The 20,603-nt window shown below is 36.2% G+C and overlaps 1 protein-coding gene across 1 annotated transcript in view; it reads right to left on the bottom strand.

Moving 5' to 3' along the window:
- tbxas1 (thromboxane A synthase 1 (platelet)) overlaps positions 1–20,603 on the bottom strand; it is a 132,623-nt gene that overhangs the window by 65,747 nt on the left and 46,273 nt on the right. The window contains exon 4 of the mRNA XM_088646958.1: positions 7,939–7,991. Coding sequence (XP_088503084.1) covers positions 7,939–7,991 — 53 coding nt within the window. The remainder of the gene's footprint in view (positions 1–7,938; positions 7,992–20,603) is intronic.

Here is a 20,603-nt window from a genome sequence, read left to right as displayed (position 1 = left end):
AAGATCCATGGGACAATTGTTTACAGTTGACTGAAAGACCTTGAGAAAGAGGGAAAGGAAGTTGCTTGCAGTTCCTATCTGAGGAGATGGTTGTTACTAGGATGTAGGTGGCTGGTCCTCATATGAAAGATTTGGGACTGAAATCCTTCTGTGCAATGAGGTATGACTTGCAATAGAAATTGTTCAATCCAGGAAGAAGTTTACAGTTCCCCTCCAGCCTGTCTTGCTCTTGACAGGTTAACACTCTCCCCTTTGGTGGTGAGAAGCTGTGGAAGGCCATCTTAAAGGGGAACGGCAATGCTAGTTTCTATTCTAGCAATTTCAGAGTTACAATGAATCGGCAATGATGAGTGCATTTCAAACCACAATGAAATTACCAAGAACATGGTGACATGTACAACCTCCAAATTACATCACAAAGGTGATTAAGTCAATGAATGTGTGGCACAATATTGCCATCATTATCTGCAATTCAGAATGAGGCCATATAACTTGTGGTGACACGAAAGCAGCCCTATTACATTGTAAAAATGCTTTAGACCAAGCACATTTTTGTTACTATATTAATAGCAAATATTTTCATGAAACCAACACATTTTTTAGGAACTTTTAAGTATTGCAACCTGCCAACCAACTACAATACAATCATAATGATTAACGTTGTTAGGAGACCGTGATTCTTAAATTGCTTAAATCAACTACTGAGCAGGAAGGGTCGTTTTCACGTCACAGTTCTCTTGCTCTTGCTCACCCTCTCTTCCTCTCTGCCTGCGACAACATGGCAGCCGTACAGTACTTTCACAAAGTTCACAATTTTACACTTACTCTGAAATTTGTAAAAAACTGTGATACCTTCGAGTAATTCTGTTACCAATATTCTATAACTGATCTGAGAAATTAGGACTGCCATTAGAGGCTGCTATATGGCCTCTAATTCTTATAAATAGCCACAGTGGTTGTTGTTAATTATATAATTACATAATTAGTGAAGGGGTGAGAAATTCACATTATCTCATGGGTGTAAGTTTTGTTTTTACTATATAAAGAGCATGCATGGATGGGGTATTATAAATAAAAAAATAAAATAAATTAAAATAAAATAAAAATCCCTGACTTAGTGGGTATTCTGTGTTTTTGTGCATAGAGACCCGTGTGAAACCTGCAGTGGTGGAGAACAGGTTCTCTCACGGTAAACCTTCTTTTAAAAAAATTTAAACTGAGCATTTATGCTTTTTCTGCCTTTTGTTTACCAGATAATATTTTTAATTGGTTAAAAGTATGCCAAAACTTGGTGAGTGATAAAATCACACAGTTGAAGAATTAATAAATAATCTTATGTATCACAAGGTCTATTTTATTGCTGTAGGTAAATATTTCTTTAAAAAAGTAAAAGCCCTACAGCTGCTAAATAAATCATGTAATATTATTCTTATGTACAGTACATAGTATAATAAATTTAATGAGTATATGCATTTAAAAGAGTTTCTTGAAAAGGTATCCACTTCCTTCGAAGGAAGTTCCCTTTGTTGAATTGCAAAAATATAGATAAAAGTGAATAGTTTGAATCAACACTTCAATGCTCTAACTGAATGGTTTAAGTTAAATGTCCACAAAAACTGCCAAGAAAATTCAAATACTATAAAATGTTGAAACAACAGACTAAGGGTCAAGGTTCGGAATCACTTATCAAGATGACACAGTGCGGTGGCTCTGTGGCTAAGGATCTGCGCCTGTGGCTGGAAGGTTGGCGGTTTGTATCCCGTGGCTGGCAGAGGAATCCTACTCCATTGGGCCCCTGAGCAAGGCCCTTAACCCCAACTACTCCAGGGGCGCTGTATAAATGGCTGACCCTGCGCTCTGATTCCAAGCTTCTCTCCTTGTCTGTGTTTCTCATGGAGAGCAAGTCGGGGTATGTGAAAAGACAAATTCCTAATACAATAAATTGTATATGGCCAATAAAGTGATCTTATCTTATACTGTTATCTTGTACCACTATTCAAATATGTCAAGATTATTATAGAACAAGGCTACATTTATAGATAAGGCCTTCAAAAGAATATAACATATTTCAAGTCTATTCTAATCTTTTTAAAAATTTATTGATATGTATAAAGACTAACGAAGCAGTTTCAGACTGAAAATAGGGGCCAAATTTTTGAGGCTCCGTGTGAGTTCACCAGAAGCAGACCAATGGAGGCCCAGAATCCTGGGGGAAGACAGGGCCATGGAAGACAGATGCAAAGCCCCTACACTTGCACCAGGGGAGAACCAGGGAATGTTCCCATGGTTAATGGAGCTCTCCGTCATCCTAGGAAAAAGACACCCTCCAGCCAGGTAAAATGCCACTCAAATCTGAGGGGACGGGAGTTGTGGGCTGTGAAGTGAAGACCAGCATGCGTAGCATTTGGATACGCCCACACTTGTTGGCAAGACATGATGGGAATACAAAGCATTTAGACAATTACATTACATTTACAGTATATTTCATTGAGACAATGTTTCCTTATCATGAATTTAAGATTACAACAGAATAAGATGTGGTAATAAGTGTTAAGATTTAAATTATTATGGCAGTTGAAACTGCTCCCATTTGTGTAGGAAATTTCCAACTTCTTTGGTTATGCAATTTACATTTAATAGCTCTAACTTGCATTTAATATTTTGTTTCTGGGCATAAAATTTTTTAAAAGCTTTGCCTCTAGGCTCAGGAAGCTTCCATTCTGGAATGTTGATAATCCTGCTGTAAGGCAATAGAGGCTTGAAGGACTGCAGTATATTCAAAACCTTCCACTTCATGAATCTTATTAAAACTAAGCGAATGACTCACTGCTGTAATCTTTGCTGGCAAAGATGTTACATTTTTCTTCTGCAATTTTGGTCTTGGTACTTAATGAACAATAAGAATAACAATGAATTACTTGTGCACACAGTGTATACAGTACTTGCAGGGTTGGGATTACTTATGGAAATAGGGGTAAGGTACAGAAAACTCTTGACAGCATCACACCTCATGGTGTACAGATGAAGTGCACCATAATAATGCGGGGTTAGAGTATACATGTACAGAAAAAAGTGGTGCAAAAAGTTGTGTAGCTGTTCAAAACTCTTTGCTGAGAGTCAAATGCAAAAGCTGAAATGAACAGCAGAAAGTAATTATATCCATTGAGATCACATTGGAGTTAATGTCTTACTTCTAGAATAAATATTAAAACCCACAGTGGCTAGGTTGCCAGCGTTTCTGTACTGTAATGTTTTTGTTTTCTCCCTTGACCACATGCACCATATTATCTTTATGTTACCAGCTTGGAGCTGCTGAAATGTGGAGCTGAGCTGCAATCTGTCACAAGGAGAAGCCCACTCTAAAACTATGATTTTTGTGCACTTGTGAGGTCACATTTCCCTCCCAGATTTGCAAACATTCTGCATATGTTCGCATATGTTTTCACCACGTGCTCTTGTTTATTCTCACCTTCCAAAGGCATGCTGGATAGGTCATTTGGTGTCTCTAAATTGTGTGTACAGTATGTGCATGTGCCTGGTGTTTTGCATTGCACCCTGTGCCTGTTGGGTTTGTTTCCAACATTTCACAACCCTTTATAGTAGTGATGTCCAATCCTGCTCTTAGTGGGCTGGTGTTTACAAGTTTTGTAGGTTTTTAAAGCTCCAGTACCTGTAGTTAAATTGGTCCAATTAACTGGAATGGAAATCAGCATACTGTACAAACATGCCCTCCAGGACCAGGTTTGGACACCACTGCTCCATAAGGTGAAGCAGTTAAAAGCATATTATTTTTTGTTTTATTTTATAGATTAATCTTTAAATCTTTCAACAGAACCATGAGGCATTATATAGACACTATATGAGACAATAAATATATTGGGAATCTCATTTTACTTGTTTCAGCCTCTTTGAGTGAATAAAAGTAATTTTTTGTATTTTCAATACAGACTTCCATTATAAATTTTAATGAAAATGAGAATCAAAAATTCTAAAAGTCTTTTTATTAGCTTTCTTTAAACCTGATTTTAATCAAACTAAATGCCTTGACCCACTACGAGACTATGCTAAAAAATAGGTGCAACAAAATGAAAGTTTTTACATCCGTCACGATTGCCGGGTAAGACTCCTGTGAAGAGTGTAGCTAAGACCCTACGCAAGGCAGCAAATCCGGAAAGGAGTTGGAGACGGACTTCAGGGAAGACACAGGTTTATTAGTGCTCACAGTGGTAACAGGGGAGTCCGTGCAGTAGTGAAGGGTAGGTATCCTATAGAAACCAAATCCAAGCGGGTCCAAAGGGGCATCAGGAAACAGTCCATACAGTAGATCCATTACCGGGAAATCCATCCGGAGACAAACAGGGACAAGAACACATAGAACAGGAACTAGGGATTACGGGGCTTCGCTCCATGCTCTGGGCTCAGAAGGTCAGGGTGACTATAACAGGCCTATGCGTTCAGGCTTCCCATGAAGCCTGGTAGTAAGCGGGCCATCAGGCAACCATCTTCCAAAGCTGAGCCCCGAAGGCAGGAGGAAGTAAACATAAATAGGGAACCTTACCTAGACACACAAGGAAGTAACACAAGTAATAATTGAAAGGACTACCAAGAGGGGATTGGAGCGCCCTCTGGAAGAGGGGACGCCGACCGCAACAACATCAGAACTTTGACAAAATCAAAGTTATGTTGATTGGCTTTCCATATCAGCTCTACAAATGTGTAAACCTTAATCTGACTATTGATGGTCTTCCATTCAGTCCACATATTCAGGTCAGGAATCTTGGTGGCAAAGAGTCTTACTTTTGACGTTCATACAATATGCAGTGTTGCAAGTGTGTCTATTGTTATCTTCATAACATCGTACATTTCCTCTTTCAGAAAATCTAAGACATGCTGAAGTCTGTTCCAGGCTAAATTAGTCTCATTCCATACTGTAATTTCAAAACATGTTCTCCACAGGTTGCTGCATGTACAAAACTCAGCTGTTCATATTTAAATTAAAGCTAACATAATTAGTACATTTCACCTGTTTTAGATTCCTTGCAGTGACAGCCTTGGGAAATTAAATTTTAAAAACATGTGCACACTTTTACGGGCTTGAACTCTTTGGCATCAGTGAACTCTGATCTCCCTGTATGCCTATAAATCATTTGCACATTTTGGACTCGGCCTTCTTTCAATTCCCAATATGAGGCTCAGAATAGTCCATATTCTGCATTCTGTATTGATTATTATATCAATTTTCTGTGTCTTTTGATTTTCTGTCTCTTTTGATAGTACTAAACGTTTTACATTTGACTTTTGACATGACCAAGGTATGTTGCCTTGAGTTGATGATGATGTGACGTAAAAGGCACTACATAAAATAAAGGATATTATTATAGCATCCTGCCACATTCTACTCATAAAGCCTGGACAAGTACTGTATGTGCTTGTTCACTGGTTTTTGAGTTCTAGATGCCACGTTACCACAGCTCATCCCACCTGTGTTCAACAGAGCTTAAGTCTGGCGAGTAGGAAATCCATGAAATAACCATCAGAATGTAATCTGTTATGAAAGCCACTCTTACACAAGTATCATGGGGACATGTATTGTCTTGCCAGAATACTGTCACATCAGGATGAGCCAAGAGGAAGGGAATTTCATCATTGTAGTGTTGGACATTCAGGCTTCCATCACTCACTACAAGCACGGTCCTGTAGTGACTTGGCCATCTTATCGAGACCTCCACACTAGGATGAGGATGTGTCTGATCAGAAGAAGTGTCATAACTTGTGGTCTCCCAGATTGTGGATTATCATTGACTGACTGTGCTTGGCTGTAACATATTGCCAGGTCAGGATTTGCTGGCTGTGAACAGCCCAGATGGCAAACGGCAGTGGAATGACTAAGCCAGCCTCCACTATATCAATGGCATTATACACTTGATAGACAGAACAAACTGATTCTTTTCTGTATTTTTCTTTTTTGACTTTCACCTGTCCTGACATTTAACAGGTTAAGTCACTAGATTACCTATGCCCACTCATCTCTCTCACTAATGAGTTGAATTAGTGATTATGCATGTCAAAGTCACTCATGTTTCATGGTCAGATGCAAATGATCCATCAAAATAATACCGAAACCATTTAATCAATATCTAAAATTCATATACTTTTTCAGTAAAAAAACATGAACATGTATGAATAGAGTGACAGTTGTCTTTTGATGCTCAGTATGCTGCTTAGTAAAAAAACTGTTTTGAAATGAAAGATTTCAAAATCACACAATCTAGAGATAAGAAGTAAACCCCTATTTATGTAGTGAATACTTTTTTCTATAGTTGAATTTATTTTTATTCACTTACCACTGGAATATATATTTTACATACCAGTGAAGCAGAACTTTTATAGTTCATAAAAAAAGAAACCAAGATAATTTTCTAATGCATTTACATTTACACAGATGTGTAATTACTTTTCTGTAGGGAGGTATTTCTCAAACTTTTTTTGTATCAGAGAAAATCTCCCCAAGGTCCTTCTCAGTTTAGGGACATTTAAAAACAAAACAGTGGAAGTAAAAAAAAAGTATCCATTATAGCAGTGCCTCACTGGCTCTGTCTGTAATGTCCCAGCAGGGAGCACTTAGCAGTGCTCGTGGGACTGGAGATTAAGAAACATGGCTGTAGGGACTGTCTGTTTAAAATTCAAGCATGCAGGAATTCAAACATAAACACTTTTCTACAAGGAGGACTTTCTTCATGTATCACATCACCAGAGTCAACACACATGTATCTCACAGAAGTCCTTTGCTTTGCTGAACTGGCATGGAATTGCATAGGGTGGCAGTTTAATTGAAATTCAATATAACTATCTTTCAAAAGACAGTACAATCACATTTCCACACAATACATTCTCATAATGATGTGTATGCTCAATAAATGTAACTAAATAAAAAATCCTGTCTCCCTCCCGTTCTCTTAATCTAACAGTGATTCAGTGTTCTTGTTCCACAAAAAACATGTTTAAATTGCTTTGCATTTACTCCTGCTTGATTAAAAAAGAAACATTTATCATAACTTCTAAAAAAAGATCTTGTTGACAGCACCATTACCACACTTCCTCCTTAACTCAACTGGTGAATCAATTTCTCACTTCTTCACCTGATCTGCTGTGTAGTGGGGCTGCTTGCACATCCCTGATACACGTCACCCAGGACTAGCTATGAGTCACCAAAAGCTAGATGGGCTGAATGGCGTCATCTCATTTGTAACCTTTCTTTTGTTGACACATGACAGCCATTATGTGGAAGCAGTCAATTTTGTTAAGAAATGAGAAATTATTTCACCGGTTAAGATTACATTTAATTTAGGGAAGAATGTGCTAGCCAAGATAAGGTGTTTTCTTATCTTTTAAGAGTTTCTAAATACAATTATATCATCACCAACAGTAATAGAAACAACAGCAACAGCATTATTATTACTTTAAATAATAACAATAATGGCAACACAGGAAGAACTTGCAAACTCCACACGGATAACATTGATCCAAGGACCCAAGTGCTGCAGGGCAGCAATACTAACATCTGTATCACTGTGCAAGTCTGCAAGCATTTGCAAATTTTCTAAGGTTAAATATAAACATTATGTAAATAAAGGAGAAAATGGATACATACAGTACATGGATGTTTACTTTTTAATTTCAGAATTAAAAATTAAATTATAATTATTTTATGGTACTTCCACACAATTTGGAATTGCTAATTGTGCCAATGTTATGTATTATTATTATTATTATTATTATTAAGGATTAAATGTGCTGTATACAACATGAGTGTAGGTAATTAACATCATTTAATTTTAAATTCTTTACTTTCAACTTTCTTGCCATAATAGGCATAATGGCTTTCTAATACTTCTGAGATTTTAATCCTTAGAAAAGCATGGACAAAGTCTCACTTACCCACACACTCTCCCATATTTCTTTATCAGTTCATTGTGTGCATCCCAAAAACCCTGTAAAACAGCATAAAAATAATACAGGACAAAGTTCATAGATGTATTACAATGTGAAAAGCAGGAATTCCATTACCAACCCCCCATTCCACCCCCTACCCCTGCCTATCACACACCATCTCCCTCCAATTTAAAAGTAAACAATAGCAATAAATGTGTATATCCATGTAACAGAAACCTCCACAGCTACAGCTATTATGCATTGCATCAGCAAACGTAAACTTTACCAGGCTGCATATAATTTACTGTATATAAGTTTGATTTTGTATCATTATCAGAACACATCTACTTTGTGTTAAACTGTAACAGTGTTGATATTGAATAATGGATGTGGAATGGGCTTTTGTTTAATAATCATTCTATGAGAAATCCATTTTTTCTTTGCAAATGGCAAAACTTATTTTCCACTGCATTCACATTTATGAAAGGCTTTCAAAACGTCCACGCAGCCAGGCTCAAAATAATCATCATGAAAGAATTAACAGACCTTCTTCTCAAAACAATGCCTATTCACTGACCTATAAATTGCAATTCTGAGGTGATAGCTGCAGGAGACTTGTGTAATGTGAGGAGTTTATGAGACTATAACAGAGCTCCTGGTTTTATTGCCTTTTAAAAATGTTTACCTTACTTTTACTGTTTCACAGCTCATTGATTTTTGCCTCTCCATTCTTTCAAATATGTGACATTTAAACATATCATAGATCATTTAATACAATTATGTGAATTACTGCAGTCTTTGGGTGTCAAACATAATACAGGGAGAACAAGCACTACCAAAGCATGTTTTTTGTATTAATGTATTGATTTGCTATATTGATTTACTCACACAGCTTTAGCCGACAACTTACCTTGACTTACATTCATCACATACAAATTCTATGACAAATCATCTACCTTAAATTTTTGGAACACATGACATTAAATAGCTAATGCTTAACCAAGACCTGGTTTGAATCAATACAAAACTTGATTTTCAATTTTTAAGTATTTATATTTGGTATCATTCCAGTGATCTTATTAAGTGAAATTAAAATACATGAAAAAGGCAGAAGAGCATTCTGAATGTCTTAGGTTTACAAATCAAATTTTATTAAGTATATTATTAAAATATTCTTATTGTGTGTTAAAAGTTTTCACTATTTCCTTTCACCTAGTTATTTTCTGGTTAGTACATAGCATCAGACAATGCAAGTCACTAAAATAAGGCAATATAGACAGATAAGTCAGATAAAGCAGGAAATCTCATGTGTTATACAGTACATGGGTGGTCCTTTTGCAGCATACACAGTATATTACTGAATAGACTTTCTCTACTTCAGGTTTGAGTGCTATCCAACCTGACATAACTCCCAAAATAAAAAATAGCTTAACACAAAGCAAACGAAAACTTACTTTCTTTGTCATTTTGGCAGGAAGTAAAATAAAAAGGGACAAAAGCAAGAATTCTATGTGGGCCTTCTAGACCCGTGGTTCTCAAACTATGGTACGCGAAGTGCCCCCAGGTGGTACACCAGATGACCTTGAAAATGTGTTGTGTGCACTGAAAAATTGGGACGGTTTTCATATTTTCTATTTTAATAAAATTAGTTTACGTGTCAAATACGCAGCCTACGTACAGTACTTAGCTACGTCAATACAGAGCACGCTAATACTTGAGTGGACACAATAATAATAATAATAATTGCTTACACTTATATAGCGCTTTTCTGGACACTCCACTCAAAGCGCTTTACAGGTAATGGGGACTCCCCTCCACCACCACCAATGTGCAGCATCCACCTGGATGATGCGACGGCAGCCATAGTGCGCCAGAATGCTCACCACACATCAGCTATCAGTGGGGAGGAGAGCAGAGTAATGCAGCCAATTCATAGAGGGGGATTATTAGGAGGCCATGATTGGTAAGGGCCAATGGGAAATTTGGCCAGGATGCCGGGGTTACACCCCTACTCTTTTCGAGAAACGCCCTGGGATTTTTAAGGACCACAGAGAGTCAGGACCTCAGTTTAACGTCTCCTCCGAAGGATGGCGCCTGTTTACAGTATAGTGTCCCCGTCACTATACTGGTGCATTAGGACCCAAATGGACAGCAGGGTGAGCTACAAGAGCTACTATGTAATTCTATACCACTGTATAGGAATGCGTGCTACAAACCTAAGTGACCAATTGTATTAAAAGAAGATATCTTTAGCAAATAGGTAGGTAGGAGAATGTGCACGATTTTGGAACACTGCCAATTTTGTAAGCACAGGAAAGCATCATAGATAACAGAAAAATATTTAAGGTCGGTTCTAGGTTAATTTGAGAAAAATACACCAAGCATCTCTGTTTCGCTCCCATGCGCATGAAATAAAAACTTGTTTTAACTTCTGAGACAGACTCTTGACTGTCTTTTAAGGGGAAACGTGGAAAATTTCTCCAACAGCGCCACATTCGCCCACATAACGATTGTTCGAAAATGAATACCTCGCAAAAATCAAGTATTATGTCATGGCTGAAAGGAATAGATGCCAAGAGTACTGATCTTTCTGTCCTTTAAGCTGCTACCAATTAAAAGTATAGGAGAGCACATACAGTATTTCAGCTTCTGAATGAATTTATCAAAGAGAATGGCATAGACTTGAAAAAATGCGTCAGAGTTTGTACAGACGGTGCTAGAGTTACTGTATGACAGACCGACACAGTGGTGTAGTTGCACAAATTACAGAGGTTGCTCCCGATATGAAGTGAACACACTGCAGCATCCACTGCGAGACCTTGGCAGTCAAGAAAATGCCTGAGGATTTAAAATCTGTGTTAGACTCTGCTGTCAAAGTGTTGCATTGTATCAATGCTCGAACAATATGAATTAACATCTGTTCAGTGTGCTTGCTAAATACTAAAGTCAGATGGTTATCAAGGGGCAAAGTGCTCACGAGACTCTTTGAACTGCACTCCAAGGTACAAATTTTTGATACTGTATGTCTGACAAGATCACTGCTATGAAGAAAAATGTATGGTGTGGCACTTGATGCTGCCGCTGTTCTCGATGTGACTGCAGTACACCTCTTGTCATTGGAAGAACAGTTCTCAGAGTATTTTCCAGTTGAGGCCACACCAGAGTGGATCAGGAACCCCCTCATTATTGATGTCGTAGGAATACCCAAGAATCTGACCTGTGCTAGGCAAGAGAAGTTTTCATCTGATGCGACTTTGATGTCAGAATTGAAACGACAGTCACTGTTGGATTTCTGGAGCCAAAGACAGAGTGAATACCCAGCCCTCTCATTAAAGGCTGTGCGGTTTTTGATGCCTTTTGCTACTACCTACCTTTGTGAGAAAGACTTCTCTTGCTCTCACTGAAATTAAGACAAAGTACCGCAACAAAATGGATGCTGAGCCAGATCTGCGTTTGAAGCTCACTGCCCTTGTCCCTGACATTGCAAGGCTTTGCTCGACTAAACAGGCTAACCCCTCTCACTGAAATGGTAAATGCTCAGTGCTATTTTAATTATATGTGTGTGTGAGTGTGTGCATGCGCACTCATGTTGGTCATTGAGATTTTCTGGGGTTCCTATGAGAAGCTGACTTGTAGGTGGTACTTGGATGCTTTGGTTTGAACAGGGATGGTACTTATTTCAAAAAGTTTGAGAACCACTGTTCTAGATCTTTTAGAGCCTTGTATGTAGAGAAATTGTCAAATAAAATACTGGCATTGTTAATGTTAGCTTGAGTGTCTGACATTGAGGACAATGGCAATGAGATCTATCTGCCAGAATTAAAGGATGATGGAACTAGAAATTAGAAAGGTGCTGTTAAGATCTGTGGAGATCTAGAATAATCCTTCAATAAATTCTTTGGTTTTTAAACTCGCTTTATTAACAAAATAAGATAATGACCAAATCTCAGCACTGTTCATCCCTTCATTTGACTCACTGTGAAACATTTTCTATTTGTTAGGTGGTATTTGCATAAAAAGGTAACAAATGAGAGGAGGTTATTCAGCTTTATTCATTGTGTTGCTATCAGCTGCATAATCCAAGATGGCCATCAAGTCAATCCTTATAAAAAGCTCACAGAATCTGTTTCATCAGCATTACTAAGGGGTTTGTTCCAAACTTAAACAAATCTCTTTTCAAAGCATAATCTCCCGTTTTCTGTTATGAATCTTTCAAAGCTTAATTTTCTAGTTGTGTCCCTACAGTATGTCCTCAATTAATTGCTGATCTTGAACATGTCCCAAGAATGATATGGACAGTACTCTTCAGGATTTTAAATACCAGCTTTAAATCACTTCAAATCATCTATGTTCTAGGTTAAATAGATCAGTTTCCTTTAATCTTTACACATTTACTATGGCATTCCTTTCAGATCAGGAATTACTCTGGTTTCTTCTTTATTTATTTATTTGGACGTTAATGTACTGCAGCTCTTACATTAAAGAACTTAATTTGGGTTATAATAGTTGGATGGCATTCATTTTAGGGTTGAAATTGCTGAAAAACAGACTTTAGCTTGGGTTACATTTCTATTCTAAGCAGTTTAATTAAGAGAGTGCTAATTAGCTTTAAGCAGTAACTTGGAATTGTAAACCATGTTAGTAACTAACCCGGGCACAAAAAATAAATGTACTGTACAGTATAAGACCACAAAAACAATCATGTCTCAATTAATATCTCTGTATTGAGATTGATCTGAGGATGTTGTAATGCTGATATATGAGAAATTCAATAAAATGTAAATCTGTTATACATAAAAGGAACAAAAAAGGGAAAAACTAAAGAGCAGAGCAACAATATCAGTGAATGCAAAGATATCGCTAAATGAAGAAAGAGAGACTAACCAGAGCAGCTCTACTGAAAAGCATTGTGTGGGGTATGACTGACAGACACAGAACAGGAACCACTGCAGCTGCAGCAGACCAAGCAATGTTTCTGCAAAACGTGGAAGAAGAATCTTCTGAGTATTGAATAATTCCAGTTTCCAATTTTACATAATATAGTCACGAATTTCACAGGTGAAAATGCAACAATACCTTAAAAAGATGTAAATCTTTAGAAACACCAACATGCAAAAGAAAAGACTGGGAGCTTTCTATTGAATCCAAGTAAAATTCTGAATTACTTTTTCAACAATATCTTAGAGACTAAGGAATGAAAACAGAATTTTATTCCACTTAGGACAATAATTTTTTTTAAGTTACCTGTGCCCACTATTAAAAATATTGCTCTCTCATGTTACCCATTGTTAAAAATAAAAGGAGATTTGTATTCCAGCAGGATAACTCAACAAAGACTCCAAGGAAATTCTGGTAACAAACGGTTACTACAGTATGCACGTCTGTTACTGTAAATCTTTACAGTAACAGACTGGCTCTTATCTTTTACAGTTCCTGAACGTAAATTCCAGTGAGGTACTATGAATTGACTTGAAAGCTACTGTTGCAAACTGCAAGGCAATTGCAGAACTCAAATCTATGTCAAAGAAAGTGTTGCTTAAAGACACCACAAATTGGTTTTAAAATACAAAGACTGCAATCTATAAAGAAGGCAAAGAGTAAGGATGCATAACACTAAAGTAAAAGTGTTTTTTGTGAAACTGTTATAATTCACTCTATTAATGTTAGCAATTTTTAAGTTTAAATATCAATCTGTACTTCTTTAAAGGGCATAATTAGAAATCATAGAAATCACTTGGTATAAATGTTTCTATTTTATCTTTTTAAAAAGATATTTTATGATATCTCTAGTCCTATCAATTGTCTCTCAAAAAATGTTCAGTTTTTGATTGAACTGTCAGTCATACTCAGTACTTTCAGAATCTATACAATAATAATAATTATAATAATAATAATTGCTTACACTTATATAGCGCTTTTTCTGGACACTCCACTCAAAGCGCTTTACAGGTAATGGGGACTCCCCTCCACCACCACCAAGGTACACCATACAAGGTAATCAAAAGGCTGCAAAATAGCACTGAAAATTTGAAAAGGACTTGTTACAGAGAAAAATATACTCTCGAGGTGTTGAAAGCAGTTACATCTAGCAGAAGAAAATGTACATTTGGAAAATACAAAATTGCATTTAAACAAAGCTTTGTAATGGTACTGTATGTACAGTATAAAATATTGTAGTAGAAAAGTAGAGTGAATTTTATGCTAAAGTGAAAAGCTTTGAAATATATTTTAGGAAATGTCTTTTTATGTTACAGAACTACAAAAATAAGTACTTGCTAAAGTGAAATGTGAAATTAGTACAATTAAAAACATTAAATAAAACATAAAAAAGACTTCCACTTTTCAACTTTATTATGCTTTTTTCTTAAAAGGAGGAAAGCACATACTGTCATAAATAAGAATTGTGAAAAATGCCTTTTGAAAATTATCTTAAGTGTCTTAATTTCTGAAAATACCATATCAGTATTATTATATAAGAAAGCTCTGCTGAAATCAGCAGTCTGTTCTACATGTGATTGAACATGGCTTTCTGAGCAATATTGATTTATAATAAGAGAGATACCTTTCTTGGAATCAGAAGGAACATCTTTCCATAAATTCCTATTTGTTTAAGACAGCTTATACTATTAATAACAGATAATGTGCAAATTCAAATAACATACATATCTGATTAATGTTAGGTTTCATGTGCCCATATGATTTGGCATACACCACAAGCAAGGGAAGAGTTTCAGTTGTCAACTGTCCAAATTAAAAATAGTGGAATTTTAAACCGATATAATAAAACTTCAGATGTTCAGATGTCAGATTTAAAAAACTTAACTGTGTCATAAAAAAACACATGACAGCATCATTCCCCTATATTCCCAAATTTATCATTCAGTTTGAACAGAACCAAATGACAGTTTTTGCCTTTAATGTTTTGGATCACAGATTTTCTAATTGTCATTAATGTCATTAACAACCTCACAAAAAAGTTGAATCTACACCTATGTTTAGGAGATTAAAAGCTGTGTTCCAATAAACTTCCAAAACACTAGTACTTTTTAAAAATATTCAAATGTTCTGTGGTCATTTTCAGGTGACAGCTTGATACCACTGTATATGTGATTACAATACTTTCATTGTACCTTGCTTTAGCACACCTCTTGGTGAAGATTGTGAGACTGTGCAGAATAACAGTGTGTGATAATAACAGTGGGCTCTTTCCACGATTTGATTACTGTGTACAAGGCAAGAGGAAACCGTGACACTAAAGTGAATATCCTAGATGGAGACAATTTTAAGGTGACACAAAACACAAGAAGAAAATGTATATTTATTTAGAAATTAAATTGTTTGTATTTTAAGAGGAAATAACTTGTGAATGATTTAGAAGTTGCAAAAAACAGCAACAAAAGATATTAAGCTTTTAAAATTTTAAACTGTATTTGTGCTATTTAATGCCTCTAGGATTTCTTCCAGAAAAGAAGACATTTGATGATATTATAGACTGAACAGCTTTGTGTATTTCAATCAATCTGACAAAATGAAACACGTGAAAGAAATATCAATATTTTTAATCTGACACTGCCATTAAATGTTTATATATATATAAGATTAAGTTGACAACCCAACTCTTATATTGCTGTGACACGTGACATTCTGTCAAGATGAACCCCTGCATTTGTAATAAGTTCCTGGCCAATTAGCAAGGACACTTTCGCCATTTACAGAGAGTCTTTGTAGGGCCTACAGGAGTCTACCACTAGATGTCACTGCTGAGCAAATTTCTGACTGTTACTGTGAAACCCATTTATTTTCTTGAAACTGTGAAGCTATGACTGAGAAAGGGTAAGCTAATAAAAATCTGTTGTTTATATACAGAAAAATCTCTTCACCATGTTCAGGAATCAGCTGCTAAAGATTTACAGAATATTTCTAGGGAACTGGGTTATGTCAAAGTTGATTGAGAAGTCTGAGTCATGTCTCTCGGAGCCAGCTGGCTCAATGTTCAGGAAAGATCTTCACAAACTAAGACACTTATTCCAGAAAGACTCCTTTACTTGTGATCATTGGCTTAGGTGGGATTTTCTTTGTGCTGTGTTGCTATGAGAGGCACATATATTTTCTTCTGCCTAGTACTCCAGGGTTACTGGATGGCATTGTTAATAAGAAAACACTAACCCTTTAATTATCCACTGAATATTCACATTCCGCAATTTAAGGGAAAATGCCAGCTCAGATTTAGAGCAATGTCTTCAATCCTTAAGGCTATCAGAATGATGAGGCTCGGAGACAAGGTCCACTGAGCCCAGCAGGGAGAAAAGGAACTCTACATAACTCCGCCTGGATGAAAGAAGAGTGATACTTAGGAGCAGAAAGATTCCCTGCTAACTGTGAGCCAACCTGAAACTGAGGGCACAAAGAAGATCTTGTCCAGCTAAGGTGCTCAGAAATAACTCCAGTCGTTGATATGCAAGGCAGCAGTGCAGCCTGCAGCGTGCCTGCCTTATAGTTAATTAAGCCCCAGGCTCCCCTGGCACAGTGCCCCCTTCCCCCTTGCCCCCCTTGTGATAGCTGGCAGTGGCATTCCACAACGCTGTGACAGTAGTGACTCGTTTAAGTGAAATCCTCCTTCTTGTATGGCTTTTTCTTTCAGTTGGGAAGGAGCAGATTAGGGCACTCTTTTTACACAGCAACCTTAAAAACTGGAATGGATGCCTGAGCTTCTGAACTGTTCGAAGTTTACAAATTCCACCAATGATAACTGTTTTGTACTCATAGTGGCACACACACATGATTAAATTAAGATAAACTAACTAATCTCATTTAAGATTCAAACAGAATGTATTGAAATAGTTTTGAATAAAGTAAAATGGGTTTAGTGGTTGCAAAGTGTATTTTTAACCGCAGCAGAGTTTTTATTGTTATGTTGTTTTAATTTTTTTTTCACTCGTTGTTGTTGTTGTCCCAGATTGTATTTACTGTAACTAAGCAATAGCAACTACAGAGTATGTCCTGCAGAGGTGCCCTTAGAAATTTCAGGGAAATAAATTTCATATTTTTCATAAGCAAGTATTTTTAATAGTTAGAAAACTAGAACTTTGAACAGAACACTTTTGTGAAACATTCCCAGACACAGGGGCTCCTTTCCCCTGCTTCTAAGATAAAATAAAATGTCAGAGGATTTTCAGTGAATTGGAGTTACTGCTGACACTAACTTTTTGGATCTGAATGATTCATTCCTTAAACAGTCATTTGTGTCACCTGTCACTAGTTGGTTTTCTTTTTCTGAATTTTGTTTGCCATTCTACTGTATCTACTGTATGTAGTCTAATCTGCCTTTGTAAGGGTAAAAGCAAGGAAATGAGGTCTAGTAGTAGACGAGTACAGAAGAGTGTTAAAGAGCCGAGGAAAACAGCACTGTAAAATCTTATATGGTTACTTTGTCACACTCTTTATATGGTCTCTGCAAAAGTAGTGCACAGGTATTTCCTCCAATTTACAGTACTGTATGTATCATTCCTTTGAATCAGTTTTCCTATACATTTTTTCGTGGAAAAGACACTTTAAAAAAACACAGACATCTAACAAATTTAACACGTCAGCAACTTTGCTAATATTAGCAGTGTTTTATCAAGTTATACAGTTAAGATTCTTTGTTTCATTATTAATTACATACAGAACAAAACAAGAGGCATTTTATTTAATCACAGGGGGGATTTGTAGATTAGGTAAAAATACATGGACTTAAAATTCATAATGCATCTGTTTTTGCTTTCTCCTAAATGGAAATCATATTACATTTGACTCCAGATTTATTCATATCCTTGGTACAGTGTAACTGAATGTTACATATTACAACCTGAAAGACAACCATAAGGTAAAAGCCCCAAAAGAGCTTCTGGAACCCACCTTGATTACCACTGGGTATTCAATGAGGCTGAAACACAGAAGCAAAACACTCACAACCACATTATGAGTGGAGTCAGAAATGCCCAAAGATTTAGGATAAAACATTATCAACCTCAACTATTTAAATTATGGCTATTAAAATCCATGTGAAATTACAATTTCAGCTGTGGGGTCCATTATCAGAAATTTCAAGTCTAATGGGAATGTTATCACCCTACAAGGAAGAGGATGTTAGAAAGTTTTTACCAAATGTGTGATAAGGAAATGGTTTGTCATAACAATTCACAACAAAGTACAACAATTTGTAAACAGGATATCAGTCTCTGAAACTACCACCACAGATTGACCTCATGAAAACAGTGTTTCCAGCAGAGTGCTATGTTAACAAAAAAAAACTAATTCCCCCACAGCAATTTATTGACTTCCCAATCAAATTGGACAAAATGTTGTAGCTAGAGGAACACAAACTGACAGAAAGGCAAAGCTTGTGTTGAAAAAGAATGTTGCCCCCTTTGTGAAATGTGTGGAGATGGATTTGCTTTGCTTTGGAGTTGTCTTGCTCTGGTCCTTGTTCCAAAGTTAGAATTAAATGATAGACCAATTCTACAATTTATCAGGAATATTTTAGGAAAAAAACAGGATCCCTGTGTTAAAAAATTCAAGCTTGGTTACAGATAGACTTTTCAGTAATATAACACCTGTCCTCAATCCTATAATACAAGTGTGATAAGAACTATAGACAGCATTTCACAAGCACAAACCACATCATCTGAAGGAGATGGGAAGGTTCTACAAAGAGGTATTGTTAAAATCTGAGAAGTGAATGTTTTAAAATGCTACAGGGCAAGCTTAATCTGTTACTGAAGTTACAAGATGATCATCTAAAGAATGACAGCATGGGTCAGAAAAGTTTTGAACATTGTCTATTTAGGTCTACTTAGCTTATGAATATGTGCATGTGCCCTGTCTTATGCTTCTGGATTAGGTCCAGAAGCATAAGAATAAGCAGCTTTCTAATAATAGATCAATGGATGCATATGGAAACTAAGACAAAATATTATGTCTTTGGTTTGCTTTACATCTGTGTCTTCCCCAGTTGACATGCTGTTTTGGGATAGTATACAACACTAATAACCAAGCTTAACCAAAACTATTATTTTCTACATATTAATCTACTAGAATTGCCTATTTATTTATTCATGTAAAGGTTTTAAGAACCACAGACATTTCTACATGAAATAAGATACAATAATGAATAAAAAGGGGTATCTGCATTTTTAAAAAGAGGAGGATATTACAGGTGGGAAAACTTCAGATGATGACCTATTTACTGATAAAATTGTTATTTATATTACTACATTTTATTAATATTCCAAAATATTTACATTTCACAAGACCAAGTAATAAAAGAAGAAACATACAATATTATCAGTCACTTTGCCTTGGTAGTCATAAAATGAGTTTTGATGCATGTTCAGATTTTTAGGTTTTGTACAATTGGTGTGGAAATGTGGAAAAACTGGATAATTTAATTCTACGAATACTGGCAATACTCTCTGTGTTCTGGACTTAGACAGAGATAAACCAGACCCAAAGGAAGAGCAGAATGTTCTGCCATTTGAAATTTAAGATCCTGTTACCCCCACCTTGGTAACAAATTTAATCCAGAGACATACACCATTTGTTTAGTAATTATGGACCACATCCTCTTCTCTTTCACATAATCTTCATAAAAAATCAAGCAATTTTCAATATATGTAATCTATTTAGGAATCACATTATATTAAAAGTCATTACTTGTATGTCTTCTTTAATGAACAGATCTAATGAACTGCAGCACAAGCAGTGTAAGCAATATCTCAGTCGCCTGAGGAGACTTTAACTGATTTACGCATTCATTTCACCACCATACTGAGCCACAGTGCTAAGTCCTAGTGACATAAAAGACCATGAAGGTTAAATACTTTTACATTTTTGGGTATAGTGCTATATCACATCGATCAACTCTAATGTCACCTTTCATTCTCCTTGAGGACTCAAAGGTGATTAATGATGTTGAATCTTTCCTTTTGATGGCTTTTTAAATTACAAGTTTCTGCAGTCCTATTTATCCTCATTGTGTCTGTTCTCTACACTTTTATTACAGGCCATATGTCCTTCATGTCTAAAAAAAAACAAAAATGCCTTTTCTGCTTTTACTTTCTACAATGATTTGTGTGCATCTGATCATTAAAACATTTATGATTGATAAAACTTAAAATTATTAAAATTACTACAAATAATAACAAACACAGCTTGAATTATGTGCCTCCAACATATCCAAGATGACTTCATGCAAGTTTTGATGCTTTAAAGACCAAAGTTTTGATCTTGTATATCATTTATAGCAGCAATTTCACCAAACTTGTCTGTTTTGTCTGACCCAGGAAGGGGAGGGGTGTGGATGCTATGAAAGGTTTTACAACTCAAATCTACAGCTTCCCCAGGTGGGATAATACAGGAACAGATCCACAGCTTGGATTTGGTGCAGTCTGTAGCATCCTACAGTATGTGCATGATGATCACAGACTTCCCAATTGTTTCCCAGTGACACTTGCATTTGCTGGGGTAACCTAAGACCTAATCCTTTTACTATCTGAAGCAGAATCACTTGATGAGGCCAGAGATTTGGAAGCTACTCCTTCACATAATGATTTTCTTAGTTTTAAATTTCCACTATTGTCAACAACCAATTTTATTAATTTAACCAACTTTAGCAGGGTTTTTAACCATCC

This window comes from Lepisosteus platostomus, chromosome 9, assembly GCF_059453375.1.
Source record: "Lepisosteus platostomus isolate fLepPlt1 chromosome 9, fLepPlt1.hap1, whole genome shotgun sequence".
Taxonomy (NCBI): domain Eukaryota; kingdom Metazoa; phylum Chordata; class Actinopteri; order Semionotiformes; family Lepisosteidae; genus Lepisosteus; species Lepisosteus platostomus.
The sequence above is the reverse complement of the archived record's forward strand: the minus strand, read 5'-3'. Positions and strand labels throughout refer to the sequence as shown.